The 13,716-nt window shown below is 53.9% G+C and overlaps 4 protein-coding genes across 4 annotated transcripts; 3 read left to right on the forward strand and 1 right to left on the reverse strand.

Moving 5' to 3' along the window:
* Window positions 1-416: 416 nt before the first annotated feature.
* On the reverse strand, window positions 417-1,718 carry J4E87_001288 (uncharacterized protein; the record flags this gene model as incomplete). Its single annotated transcript, XM_049372934.1, has 1 exon — window positions 417-1,718. The coding sequence occupies one exon, from the start codon at window positions 1,716-1,718 to the stop codon at window positions 417-419; it is 1,302 nt and encodes a 433-aa protein (XP_049237592.1).
* A 1,438-nt stretch (window positions 1,719-3,156) lies between these two features.
* Window positions 3,157-4,673, forward strand: J4E87_001289 (uncharacterized protein; the record flags this gene model as incomplete). The annotated part of the gene is made up of 2 exons (XM_049372935.1): window positions 3,157-3,315; window positions 3,516-4,673. The coding sequence occupies 2 exons, from the start codon at window positions 3,157-3,159 to the stop codon at window positions 4,671-4,673; spliced, it is 1,317 nt and encodes a 438-aa protein (XP_049237593.1).
* A 2,494-nt stretch (window positions 4,674-7,167) lies between these two features.
* On the forward strand, window positions 7,168-8,487 carry J4E87_001290 (uncharacterized protein; the record flags this gene model as incomplete). Its single annotated transcript, XM_049372936.1, has 2 exons — window positions 7,168-8,293; window positions 8,438-8,487. 2 exons carry the CDS (start codon window positions 7,168-7,170, stop codon window positions 8,485-8,487), a joined length of 1,176 nt encoding a protein of 391 aa, XP_049237594.1.
* Window positions 8,488-11,292: 2,805 nt separating this feature from the next.
* Window positions 11,293-12,903, forward strand: J4E87_001291 (uncharacterized protein; the record flags this gene model as incomplete). The annotated part of the gene is made up of 2 exons (XM_049372937.1): window positions 11,293-11,344; window positions 11,444-12,903. The coding sequence occupies 2 exons, from the start codon at window positions 11,293-11,295 to the stop codon at window positions 12,901-12,903; spliced, it is 1,512 nt and encodes a 503-aa protein (XP_049237595.1).
* Window positions 12,904-13,716: the final 813 nt, after the last annotated feature.

Genomic DNA, 13,716 nt, shown 5'->3' on the forward strand with positions numbered 1-13,716 from the left:
GCGACTGTTCTTTGGAACTCTTCACAGCCCACGAAAGCGTGCGTTGACGAGCAAGCTATCACTTCCACTTCCCAGTTCACCACCAACGAGCAGCCAAGACTGGCCAATCACCAAAATCCCAGCCCCAATAAGTGCACGGCTACTATTTAAGTCGACTCTACTTCTCAACTAATTCGAACAGTAGTACATTCCAGTATGCATGACTTGGTTTCCATTATGCCAAATGACTTTCACGCATGCGTCCCGGACAAGTGGTTTCATGGAAGACATGATGAGATCTCAACAAGTGTGCACATCACAAGAACAAGTAAAAGCTGTGTTGAGTTCATTGAAACAAAATACATTGACAAATTCATGGGTATATCTCTATCTAACATATCAGTAGTCTATAGGAAATCATTACTCCAGTTGCGCATCTATATCTCCAGCCCACCAGCAAACGGATCTCTCGCATCACTCCTCATCTTCGCAACCTCTTCATGCTCCCTCCTCAACGCCCTCCAATCAAACTTCTCAAACGCAAAACTCCATGTCTTCTCTGCCACACTCAACATCCACTTGCTCATCGGACCAACATCGTCACCGTGAAAGCTCTTCCTGCCCACATGTTGGACCAGACTGGGTGTGACTGCATATCTCAGCTCGTTGCGTTCGTTAGCAAAGTCCTCTGTTATGACGTCCATGTATCCTAGATGGCGTTCTTTGAAGTATTCGACCAGTTCGCCGGCTTTAACGTTGGGGAAGACGAAGGCTTGACTGCAGCAGGCGAAGCGCGGCATCTCGTGGACGCCGACGGCCATGGGCTGGACGGTGATGCGGCCGAGGCCGAAGTATATGAGGATGAGAAGGGCGAGTGTGGTGTACATGGCGAAGAAAGTGCGGCGGGTCATGAGGGCGAGGGTGAGTTTGGTGGTGGGTTGTGCGAAGCGGAGGAAGAGGATGACGACCGTGGGCACGAGGGCCACGTAGACTGAGTTCTTCAAGTACGTCTTCCACTCCTCGGCGTTCCAGCCGAGAAACTCTTCGGTGTAGAAGAGGCGTAGATAGAGGAAGTCGGGTTTCGCGCGCCGTAAGGCGGCTTGTTGCTCGGCTTCGTGGATGGCGCCGAGGGTACGGTGGTACCAGCCGTCCATGGCTACGGTGTCGTCTTCGAAAAGAGCAACATAGGGTGTATATTGTTCCGTACATTTGTTCAACAGGTATTGGTAGTCGAACAAACCCTTCTCGATATAGTTGTTTCGTGCCTCCATTATCCGAATGTACTGCATGCGGTCGTAGCCGTATCCGTAGGTCAATACCTCGTCGGCAAGACCAGATAGCCACTCCTCGTTGTACGCAGGGTGTGCCCCGGGGTTCGAGTGGGGTATGAAGACGATGAGGTATATCTCCTGTCGCTCTTCAGGCGTAAGTCCTTCAAGTAGCGAGCCCACAGCATCCGGCAGATACTGAGCACCGTCGCGCTGGTAAGAAGATATGCCCACACATAGTTTCCGCTGCTTCTCGGGGCCGGCCTTGGTTACGTTTGCGGGGTTGTAGGACTCAACGAAGGACTCGGCTTGTTGGCGTCTGACGGCGGAATAGCGGGGGGCATAGCCTTTGCGTGGGTTGAAGAAGATGGAGGTAGGATCGCGTGCGGATATCGAGTTGATAGTGTAGAAGAAGCTAACAGCGACGAAGACGGCGATGCCTATGACCAGGCGGGAAGGCGAGAAATGCATAATGTGCGACTAGACTAGTAAACGAGAGTGAGAATGCTCCAAGGGTATTATCGCATCGCTAATCGAAGGGTGGAAGTGGAAACGAAAGCAACGCCGGAAGGCAGGTCATGTCATCGTCAGTGGCAGCGTCGTGGTTGACAAACAAGAAAAGGTGGAGGGAGAAAAAAAGATAGGAGCGACGACGCGCGCTCAAGATGAGGCGGGCTTGAGCGGCCTGAGCTGAGCTCCACCAAAACGGCGGATCTTGCCTTACGAGGATCTGCCGTAGCTGACCAGTGACCAGTAACCAGTAACCAGGAAGATAAAATTAGCAGACCAGCATGCGCGTGGGTCGGTGCTTGGTACTCAGGGCGATGACGGGGCGCGCAAGATTGCCATGCCTGTAGTCGCGATCACGAGAAATGAAGCCCATTAATGCCGGGTCAATAGGGGGAATCCGTGATCAAAAAGTATGGAAGATTCCATGCCACTCGGCGGTTTCGGCGGTATCAGTGAATGAGGCCGTGAGCGACAACCACGGTGTCAGCTTCTGCTCTTCGTTTGTGAGGATAGGAGAAGGAGAGAGTTAAAAGGGTGAGGAGCGACGGTCTGGACAGAACTATGTGCCTCCCGCGTGTTTAGCGTGACTGTTGACAGTGACAGCGACTTGACAGACGGTGGCAACTCCGCCTCCCCCGTGCCAATTTGGAGAAGTTTCCAAGGCTGGCTACACCATACGGTTGGTTTTGCAATCACGATTAGATTGCCGAGGGCCTATATGATCGCTCGGTTCCTTCCCACCATCTAGCATACGGGACGAACGTTCCTTCCGACAGTTAACGGGTCAAAATCAATAGTCGCTCCAACACGTGCGCAGGCGTGTTGGCGCGCGCCACAACCGAAGTGGCGCGATGACGAGCCCGGAACATGGCCGCATCTGATGGCATCTGCGCATGCATCGCATTGAGTCACCATCCCATCGTCGCTGCTTTATCAACATTCTTGCAGGGCTTGTCGCACTCAGCCCTTTCTTTGATCCAGTCATAGCTGTTTGACTCACCTGCCTTGATCCCCGCTTACCCTGGAGTCACTCATATAGCGTACCAGTACCAGCACCAGGCAGCTTCCGGCTCCACGCGCAGCAGCAGCAACCGTCGTCGGTGCCATGCCCAAGAAGCACACGCCCTCGTACACAACAGCAAAACCGTCTTACGTTCACCCCTCGCTACAGAGTTCGCGCTCCCCCGCATCCTCGTCCTCGTCGTCTGAACCTCAAACCGTCAACCAGCGCATCCAGCAGCTGCGTCGCGAACAAGCTCCGAGAGCAACGCCCGAACAGCGCGATGAGCTCACTTCGGTAGTAAGCAGTCGTACCGTCCCGCCAGAGCTGCGGCGCATCCTGCACATACCCGAAGTTAATGCTCCCAAACCAAAGGCGAATACACGCACGCGAAGGGTCATGGGTAGTGTGAGACCCCCACCAGGCCCCGCCGCGCCTTCAAGCTGGTTGCAGACGAGTCGGCATGCGCCAGCGTATATGAGGAAGAAGAAGTTCGAGTCAGAGAAGGGCGCCGTGAGGTTTGCCACGCTGGCTAGGGTCACAAACGAGGAATTGAAGGTACGATGCTCCCCAGCGCGTCACCTCAATCGATGGGGAAATTGAACACTGTGGAGTCTACATTGGCGTAGAAGAGTCCAGTCGTGAAGGGCTAGCGTCAACGTAGGCTCCTGGGTGTTCAGTTTCTTCGTCGTGGGAGGTGGCGTGCTAGCACATCTGGTCTTCCAGGCTTAACAATTCAGGCTTCTTACTCATGACAGCGCCTACCACCGCCGCGAAGCCTCGTCCACCAATGTCTCCGGACGTTTGCGCAACATTGGGAGGAGCTATCCGAGTACGAACAACACTACATTCCATCGCTACCAATATCGCTAAAAGAAGCGCTACTGAGCTATCTCACACTATATGGGCAGGGAGGTTTGGACTTCAAGTCGCTCAAGATCCTGTTCCAGGATGAAGAGGGGACCGGTACAGCTGGCTGGGATGAAGTGCAATTCCTTGACCTCAGCGGACTCTTGAGCGAACGCTTCAAGATCACCGATCTTGGAAAATGCGTCAAGCGTCCCATATCCAGTGCTATAACGACTGTAGACGTCGCTTCGCTCCGCCTAACCGACGACGTCGCCGACTCCTGGGAAGAGGAAATACAAGAAAGTCCAACGGCACCCTTGGTACCAGCAATGAAGCTCCAAACGCCCTACTTCAGCAACCTGAGCCGGCTTTCCCTTGCGAAACCTGGGCAATGGGCTTCATGGCCTGACTTACTGCGTATCTCGCCCAACCTCAACAAGATCACACACCTTTCGCTCGCGCACTGGCCACGGCCTTCGATGACACCAAACGCAAACACCACATCTATGATCTCAAAGCACACGAGCGTATCACTGGGCGGATCGCACTTCTATTCCGACCTCGACGACGACTGGCACGAAGCCACCAACATCCTCCGCCGATTCTCAAAAGACACATACTCGCTACAATGGCTCGACCTAGAAGGCTGCAACTGGCTCAAAGCCCTCACATCGCACCCCGGTCGCACGCCAACAGACATAAACGGAACCACAGAAGAATGGAGCACGCAGAACGGCATCCCAGGCCCAGATTGGAACGATGCGTGGCGCCGCATAACATATATCAACTTTTTCCAAGGTTGGATCCCAAGCGATAACCAGAGTCTGCAGAATATGCCCGCAGGTATCGTACCTGTGCAATTACTTCGCTGGCTCAGAGACAACAGGGACAAAGAAGCCTGGCGTTTGAACCCAAACGAGACGGGCCATGCGGTGGCGGAGTGGGTGAACAGAGAGAAAGTGGCCAGGCTGGTAGGGATGGAAATCCAGGGCGTGCGCAAACGAGGAGAAGGAGCCTGGTGTCGGATTGACTTTGGATGGGGAGGCTCCGATGAGAAAGCTGTTTGAGCACCTCAGTCACGGGAAATGTCAAACACCTGGAGCCAACATTGACGTTAGGTCATCTACTTCCATTAGTTCGAAGCAGTAACCCATGGAAAAACTCAACGCGTCGATTCTCCTGAACCCCTTTACCCATCATCGAAATGTTTGTTGAGAAACTACTGTACGATACTTCTCGTATCTCTAAGATGAGGCTAATGAAAACCGTAAATCCACTTTTTTGTACTACCCAGCTCGCTAACGCAGGTACGTTAGGTAAGGATCTAGATGGGTACGTGCAGCGGTGTAAGCATAGCGCTACTCGATAAGACTTATTGCTTGGTGAGATTATGATACACAGTCGTGATGTTGGAGTGAGCGATACGAAGATTGGAGCTGGGGAGTGCTGGTAAAGGTACAAAGATAGTTCTACGCAGCCAGTGTTACTATTCATAGGCGGCGGAGTGGGCGGTGGATCATTGTACCGATACGGATCTGAATATGGATACTAATCTTCGCATTCTATGCGAAGCCTTAAGATCGCCCAACTATATCCGAAGTCTGTCTATATGTAGCAAGACGGATAGCATCGTTCACCAGCATTGCCAGTCTGGAAGTCGACGTTGCGAAGCGCAATACATTGTAGTTTCAGGCACAGCTAGCTCCCAGACGTTGTGTTTTGCTTCTCCCGCCTCAGAAACCGTCAGCCCTGCACGGCATCAACGGCAGTGGTGCGCGCGGCTGTTTGCTTTTCCAACCTGAGCGCGGGTGTGCCTAGCCGAGAAACGGGTGCGTTTCGGTTGAAGGTTGTTCCCGGCGGCGGGTATCTGAAACTATGACACGCGAGACTGTAACGTTTTGCGCTGACAAGAGTTGGACGTGAAGAAGCTGACGCGTACGGGTAGCGAGTGACCGAAGACGAATTTGAGGTATGAAGAGTAATCGTGGGGTTTGTGGAGAAGACCAAGGGTCGGAGGTTTAGTGGGCATTGACACTCTTGCAAAGCAACATACTTTACGTTGTTACTTTTGCGCAGCCGTTATTCCAGGGATCCCGCTGGATCACCATGGAGTACTGTCGTCATGCCTCGGTGCAAGCCTCTGCGATCGAGAGTAAATCGTAGAGCCGTCGGACCGTTGTTCATGAGATGGAGGCATGTTAGTTTGTAAGATAGACGATGGCAAGCTATCCGTATAGTGTAGATGGTGTAGGGTACTGTCACATCGACATGCCATTCGCGGGACTGTCTATTCGTGGGGATCTTGCTGCGACGTCGTATACGCAGCGGTCTTGTCGCTCAATATGAAACATAGCCGCGTCTTGTAGGACGGCAGCTGCCCTTCTCACTCTGCATCTGATGGCAAGTCGGAAGAATTGCAATACTCGGATCAATGGCGGGGCATTGCTAGTACACCAAGCCGCGCGGGCGGGGAGGGCGGATCCAAGATAGAGTGTCGATGACGTTGCGATGGATGAGGAAGCTGCGGCTTCGTCGTCGCGATAAGACGCCGTTCGAGACTTCCACCAGTAAGCGTGGCATGTGCAGAAGCGTGCTGTAGTCGATGAGCTTAGGCAGATAGGTCCCAGAGCAACCGGAAGCGCGGTGCTGCAGCTGCAGCTGTCTGGAAGCTGAGAGGCCAGCCAACGATGTTGGAGCGGCAGCAGCTGGACACAATGACGCGGGAGGGCTACGCTCCAAGAGGTAGGACGCGGCGTTTCACCTAGCTCCTTCCGAGCCTGGAGCCAACGCGCGTCAACGCGACAATGAATCGAAGACGGGCCAGAGTCAAGCGTTGGGGGAGTAATGGGTGTAACCATCGTAGACCTAAAAGAGGAGTTCACGGCCGTTGCCATGCATTCCCATCGTCGCAGCCAAGCTGGGCGTGGGGATTCGAGGCTGACGAGGTGCGAAGAGGTATACCTGTCATTCCCAGGCTCTCCACCCGGCATGCACGAGAGGCGTGGGAAGTGCGTGAGAGATCGTCCCAGCGTCGTAATTCAACCAGGGTTGTTCCTACAGGCGACTCGGTGCGCCAACTGATTTGGAACAAGCTTTGCCGCGATGTTGAGTCGGCCATGGAACATTCGCCGGCGACAGGCACGCTAGCCACTTAGCGCGCCTGCGAACGTGAAACTCGCAGACCCCCTGCTTGGCTTTGGCCCTTTGGAGGTTCTTTCAAAAAGCCCGTGGTATCGCCGCCGCCGCCCATGCTCTCAGTAGCCTCTACGCCTTTCACCGTTCTCCATGTCGTTCGTTCTTCCCTCGTGTCCGTGAATTGCGCGTTCCACCTCTCATTTCCTTCTCACGACCGCAACCACTAGCCCTTTCACCCGCCAGGTCACGACTGCCCGAAGCAGCGAGCCGGCTTTCCCTCTGTACCCCCAAACCCAGCCAGGGCGTCTGCTTTGATAGTATATCTTCCCACCTAGGCCCTATCGAGTTCCACCTGTGCCCGCCGTTTCCACCACCGAGGACGCCCCTCCTCATTATTCGCCTGGCTCTTCAACCGCGCCCGCCACCATGCTCACCTTCAAGAAGGCCCTCGTGCTTTCCCTGGCCTGTCTAACGCTATTCTTCATCTTCAAGTCGCAGCACCACGGTAGCACAACCCCAAACTTCCGCAATGCGAAGGAAATGCCCCGGCCCACTGCCTGGGTGAACCCGGCAGACAGAGAACGCACAAAGGCCAAGGAGCAGCAGTCGAAAGAGGCGCAAAAGGCGACCGAAAAGGCAGACAAGACCTTTGACACTCCCGATGCGCCCGCGCGCAAGAAGCCCAAAACCCAGGTCAGCATGGACGAGCTGAGAGAGCGCCCCCTCAAGGACCAGCTCGAGTACCAGTTCCCCTACGACGTCGACGCGAAGACACCCGCATACATTTGGCAGACGTGGAAGTACACACCGGCGCAGGGTCAGTTTGACGAGATGTTCCGCGAGCCAGAGGCCAGCTGGAGCATACACCACCCTTCTTTCGTCCACGAGGTCATCACCGACGACGTCGCAGTGCACCTGATCAGACACCTCTACTCCTCTGTCCCCGAGGTTATCGAAGCCTACAATGCCCTCCCCGTACCCGTCTTAAAAGCCGACTTCTTCCGCTACCTGATCCTTCTAGCTCGTGGCGGCATCTACTCGGATATTGACACTTCGGCACTGAAGCCCGCGTCAGACTGGATACCTTCTGATGTGCCCGCAAACAGCTACGGAATGGTCATTGGCATTGAGGCTGACCCAGATCGTCCAGACTGGGCTCAGTGGTACTCTCGGCGTGTCCAGTTCTGCCAGTGGACCATCCAGTCTAAGCCTGGCCACCCTGTTCTCGTCGATGTGGTCGCAAACATCACACAGGAGACACTCGACCGCAAGCGCGCCGGCAAACTCAGCAAGGACTACAAGGGCATAATCGAGTTCACTGGGCCCGCCGTCTGGACCGATACCATCTTCAACTACTTCAACAACCCCGACTACTTTGACATGAGCACGAGCAAGGGCAACATTACATGGGAGAACTTCACTGGCATGAAGGCGCCCAAGAAGGTCGGCGACGTCATTGTGCTGCCTATCACCAGTTTCAGCCCCGGCATTAAGACTATGGGCGCTGGCGAGGATGACGACCCAATGGCTTATGTCAAGCACAACTTTGAAGGTACGTGACAATCTTTTCTTATCGCGCCTTGTGAGTGCCGTGCTACGCTGCACGGTACCACGCGGAACGACACGTCGGGACGCGAGCATCCTTCCATTACACCCGTCTCGAGTCCCTGGTTTCCTCAATACTAACTAGTAACAGGCACCTGGAAACCCGAGAGCGAGCGTCACATTGGCGAGACCTTCAGCTGAACGAATCACGACCACGAATCGTCTGTACCGAGCTCGCCAACTACATAATCGTATACGCATAGAGTGCATATTACACCGGGTCGGGAAAGGAATGGACGGCAGAAGGCGACGTGACGGGCCGGACAATGCCGTGTCGCGTCCGAGGCAACACATTCTCGGAGGGTTACAAGCCACCGGCTTGCGTACACGCTCAGCAGCGAGCTGCAGCTCGGGCGTCAGTATCGCAACCTGTCTGCCACCTCGATGTTGGCAAGGAAAGTGGCGAGAACATGGGCACGAAAAACTTGTTGGGCAGGGCCAACACTTCCATATCGGCTTCAAGCGCTGAAGTACGAAAAGTTTCTGTTTTTGACGTTTCATCGGCTGCATTACTACTTGGCGTCCGACAGCGTTTCTTCCTCTCTATCAAGCGAGAGGCGTTTATAGGGGATCATTTCAGCAGCACTACCTTTATACATATTGCACGACGAATTCGAGATCAATTACTTCATTCAATCATCCAAAAAGTTAATTCGTCATATCATAGCGCCAATCTGGCGCTTTCCACTATCGTACAATGACCGCCGAAGCAACAAGAACAAAGGAAACATCCATGGGGTATCACTTCCAAACCATCAACATCCGCTCACACCACCGCCCTTGAGCATCACCGCCTATCGCTCCCAAGCAGCCCTCCGACTTTCCCAATCATGCTCAGTACACTGCCACCCAACGTCGGCCTCCTCTCCACCTCCTTCTCCCGCGCATACCTCCTCTTATACTCCCTCTCCGTCTCCGGATCCAGCTCCCCATAATGCTGATCATGATGTCTATGATGCTCGTCCTCGTACTTGTCTTCTCCGTCCGCATACGCATGCGCATTGTGTGCGTGCGTGCTGTGGTGCGAGTAGTGGCTTTGCTGCGACGAAGAGCGCGCGTAGATGGGCGCGGCTTGCGGCGCGTAGGCGACGGGTGGTGGGTACGAGGTGGGGGCTAGATGGGTGGGTTGTTGGTATTGGTAGGAGTGTGGGTCTGGTTGGCGGATTGGGATTGCTTGGGAGGGTGTGGGTTGGAGGTGTGTGGGGCGTTGGCTGTTGTAGGACGAGGAGGAGGAGGTGCGGCGGTGGGTTGGCATGTGTGGTTGTGGCATTGAGATCATTGCGCCGCTGTTGTAGGGCGATGTTGGTGAAGAGGAATAGATGGGTTGTTGTTCGGGGATCGGTGGGAAGTAGTTGGTTGGTTGCTGTGGTTGTGGCGGTCCCGGTGTGGTGGGATAGGGTGGTTGTTGTTGTGAGTATTGCAGATGGGGCTGATATCCCGATCTGGCAGAGTCGTAGGACGACATCGTGGTGTTTGATGGATGAAAGACGGGCTGATAGGACGACTGTTTCATGCACCGGCTCTGCTCTCGTTTATATCTCTGACTTTCCTATACGCGATATGCTTAAGTGTAGCCTCGCGGGAAGTGCCCTGTTTCAGGGTTGGTGATCGGCGATGCTGGATGGCGTATGCGGCTGGCTATGTCCCGTCTATCACAGAATTCGGGGTGATGGCGGGTAAGTTGGTTGTTCGAAAGAAGTTGGTCGCAGCTCGAATTAATCGTTCCAACACACCCAATTTATGTCAATATCCTCCAGACATTGATCGCTGGCTTGGCTCTATTATACTTCCATGATGCGCCTCCATCGGTCCTGTTCTCACCCCGATTTTATGTCCACCTGCACGTGCTAAATCTTCCCCGGTGAACTAAAGTATTCAATGGGTGCTCCTGACCAATTAGTGCTCACCCAAGATCGCTTCCGACTGCCAAGGCATACTCGTGATGTGCAATCGACGGCGAAAACATGAGGGGCTACGTGCGCCGCATGCTATGATGTCAGTGTCTTGGCCGAAAGTTCACCGGCGGGTTGGGATTAACGTTGGGGTGCCTGGCGTTAGTGATCTAGGATGGTGTGCAGTAAACAGATGTTGTTGGTGGAGAGGAGAGAGGGTTGCCGATCTTTTCGAAGCTTGGGATTGTGACATAAGCTTGGCACAGCGCCAGCGGCCGAGGAGCCATCGCACATTATCGCATTATCTATCATTTGTCTTCGCGATACGCACGAGTTACAAAACATAGACGATTCTTGAATGGGGGTATGATGCAGTATTTCGTGCAAAAGAGAGCCCACAAGTTGACGCGGACTTTTGCGCGATCATTATGATGCGGACAAACGCGTACCGCAGATACTGCATGACGCTGTTCTCCATGCGAACATAGATCGTGAGGTCCAAGTGACTTGCCAAGGCGCAGCGTACGTAAACTGTTTTCGCGGACTGAGTCCCTTATAAATCGTCGCAGCTACGCCACAACCTTATCTCGAGTATATCATCGTTGCAATGTAGCCACAATCTAGTGGAGATTCATTCGCGCATGGTTACGACCCTGAGGCTGTGCTCTTGCGATATGTCTTCTGAGCGTGCATCGCCACAGGCAACGACCCGATTAAGCATCGGATTAGCGTTGGGCAGTGGCCGCCTTACCCACCGTACCAACCACGCGGCAGAAGGTGTTCGCATACCACGCCACTAAACCCGATGGCTGACCATGCCAAGCCAGATTCTTCGTCATGAGCCAAACTAATTCTTGACCCTACCCCACCACTGGCAGGGCTGAGCGATACGACTCAGCCACGGCAAGCTTTGGTGCAAACCACTCTTTAGCAGGCAGTTGGTGATTTCCCCTCTTCTTTTCCATACCACTTGCCTTATTATCCGAGTCGCACGTCGGTCTCACCTACTTCTAGAGCTTGTTCCTGTATTACCCTGCCTAAATTACAGCTGAACATGTCCTACAACTACAACCAACCAGGCGGTTATCAGCAGCCGTATCCGGGCCGTAAGTTGAGGCCCTCTCTTCACAGCCCGGCGATCATTGCATCCTTCATGGCTTACAATACTTGGCGCTGAAGCCTGATCTTGTACTAATATCTTACAGAAGCCCCGCCGCCACAAGGCTACGGTCAACATCAACAGTATCAACCACCTCCACAGCAAGGCTATCAACAACCGCCACCAATGCAGAACCAACAGTACGGAGGCTACCCGCCTCAACAAGGTTATGGTCAGCAACCACCGCAAGGTCAATATGGTGCGCCGCCGCCAAATCAGTACGGCGGTCCACCTCAGGGCCAGTATGGAGCTCATCCCCCGCAACAGGGCTATGGCGCACCTGGGCAATATCAACAACAGCCACCTCCGGGTCAGTATGGACAGCAACCACCTCCAGGTCAGTATGGCGCGCCACCTCCGGGACAATACGGCCAACAACCACCCCAAGGACAGTATCAACCACCACCTGGACCTCCACCTGGCCAGTTTGGGCAGCAACCACCCCCAGGCCAATACGGCGCGCCCCCACCACAGGGTCAATTCGGTGCTCCACCTCCCCAGGGCCAGTTCGGTGCGCCAGGGGGTTTCGGCGGGCCACCAACTCAGGCTTCCCTCGGCTATGGTCCTATGCAGGTCGCCAACATCGACGTCAGCAAAGATGTTGAGGCTGTCCGCAAAGCAATGAAGGGATTCGGGACTGACGAAAAGGCGCTCATCGCGGTTTTGGCGAAGAGGGATCCTATCCAGGTCAACACTATTCGGGCGCAATACGACCAGCGCCTGATGCGAAACATGGTCCAAGATCTCGAGAAAGAGACCAGCGGCTACTTTGCGAAAGGACTTGTCGAAATTGCACGCGGCCCTCTAGTATCCGACTGCTACAACCTGATGGAAGCGATGAAGGGCATGGGCACAAAGGAGGTCATCTTGGACGACATCCTGATCGGCCGAAGCAACGCCGACATCAACGCCATCAAGCAAAAGTACCAAGAACTATTCCAACGGCCACTACAGAAAGACCTCCAAGGCGACCTCAGTGCCGGAACCGAACAAATGTACGACATGATCATCTCGGCCCGCCGCGCAGAAGACTCATACCCGGTCAACCCCCAAGAAATTGAGCAGGCTGTCACGGATCTCCAAGCTGGTATGGGTGGCTTTGCTAGCAAGAACGTTCCTCAAGTGTGCCAGATCCTCACCAGCAAAAACGACGCGCAGCTCAAGGCCATGGCAAACTCTTACCAACAGCGCTTCCACAAGTCCCTCGACAGCGTGATCAAGTCCGCTTTCTCAGGCCACATGGAAGATGCACTCCGCTTACTTATCCACCGTGCCACCAACCGACCTGAGGCCGAGGCCGTTCGTCTAGAAGAATCTATGGCTGGCCTTGGTACAAAGGACGAGATCCTCGTACAACGCGTCGTCCGCTGCCACTGGGACAAGAACTTTATGAACGCCGTCAGCAACGCGTACAAGCAGGTCTACAAGAAGGACTTGGTCAAGAGGATAGAGGGAGAGACGCGCGGCGATTACGAGAAGCTCATGGTTGCTTGTGTGAAGCCCTGAGATGTTGCAGATATACGTGGGAGCGTTGGGTCTGATTACATGATATCCTTTTCTTCTCTTTCTTGTTGCTTCGGAGAGGTGATGGGTGTTGCGAGTATCTTTTCACATGGAGTTTCCCTTCACGGGATCTGAGAATGTCGAGAGACGAATAGATCTATTTTCTAATGCACACATTAAGCCGAGTATCCTCCGATGACCTTCTGAGACAAAAGCATTCCACTGCTATTACTTCAACGTATCCCCACAAGATGTGAAACTTTGCCGTTCACAGCCGAATTAAGACACAAAAGATTTCCGACACATCCTGGCCTCGGCCTCATCAGGAGAGTTTGGCTTCTCTCGTTCTCGCGTCAGTTTCCTCATTTCTTCCCATCGTCCTGCCTTTCCTCCTTCTTCTGCTCTTCGCCCTCCTTCGCGTTCTGTTTATCGACGATCGTAGGTGTCCTCACACATTCTTCGTGTCCGCATGGCTCTTTCTCTGGTACAATCCGACCCTGATTCTGGCTGTAGCTGCAAGCATCTTGTTCGGGTCCTTTGCAGTCGACGGCGAGGTAGTTGTACTCTTTTGACAAGACTGCCATGATGGCGCAAGTTGTATTCGAGTGTGACTTGGCTAGATTTCTCGATATGAATCCAGGGTTCTCGGCGAGAGAGAGAGAGAGAGAGAGAGAGTGTGTGTGTGTGTGTGTTGCTGTCCCCGAAACTGTGGGTGTCGCAGTTGGTGATGGCTGCTGTGTCTTATCGATCGAATCGATGATATATTGAGATCTCTGAAAGTATGTCTTTATTGTAGAAAGATAAGCTTGATAGTAT

The sequence above is a fragment of the Alternaria ethzedia genome, assembly GCF_023757985.1.
Source record: "Alternaria ethzedia strain BMP 0044 chromosome Unknown scaffold_2, whole genome shotgun sequence".
Taxonomy (NCBI): domain Eukaryota; kingdom Fungi; phylum Ascomycota; class Dothideomycetes; order Pleosporales; family Pleosporaceae; genus Alternaria; species Alternaria ethzedia.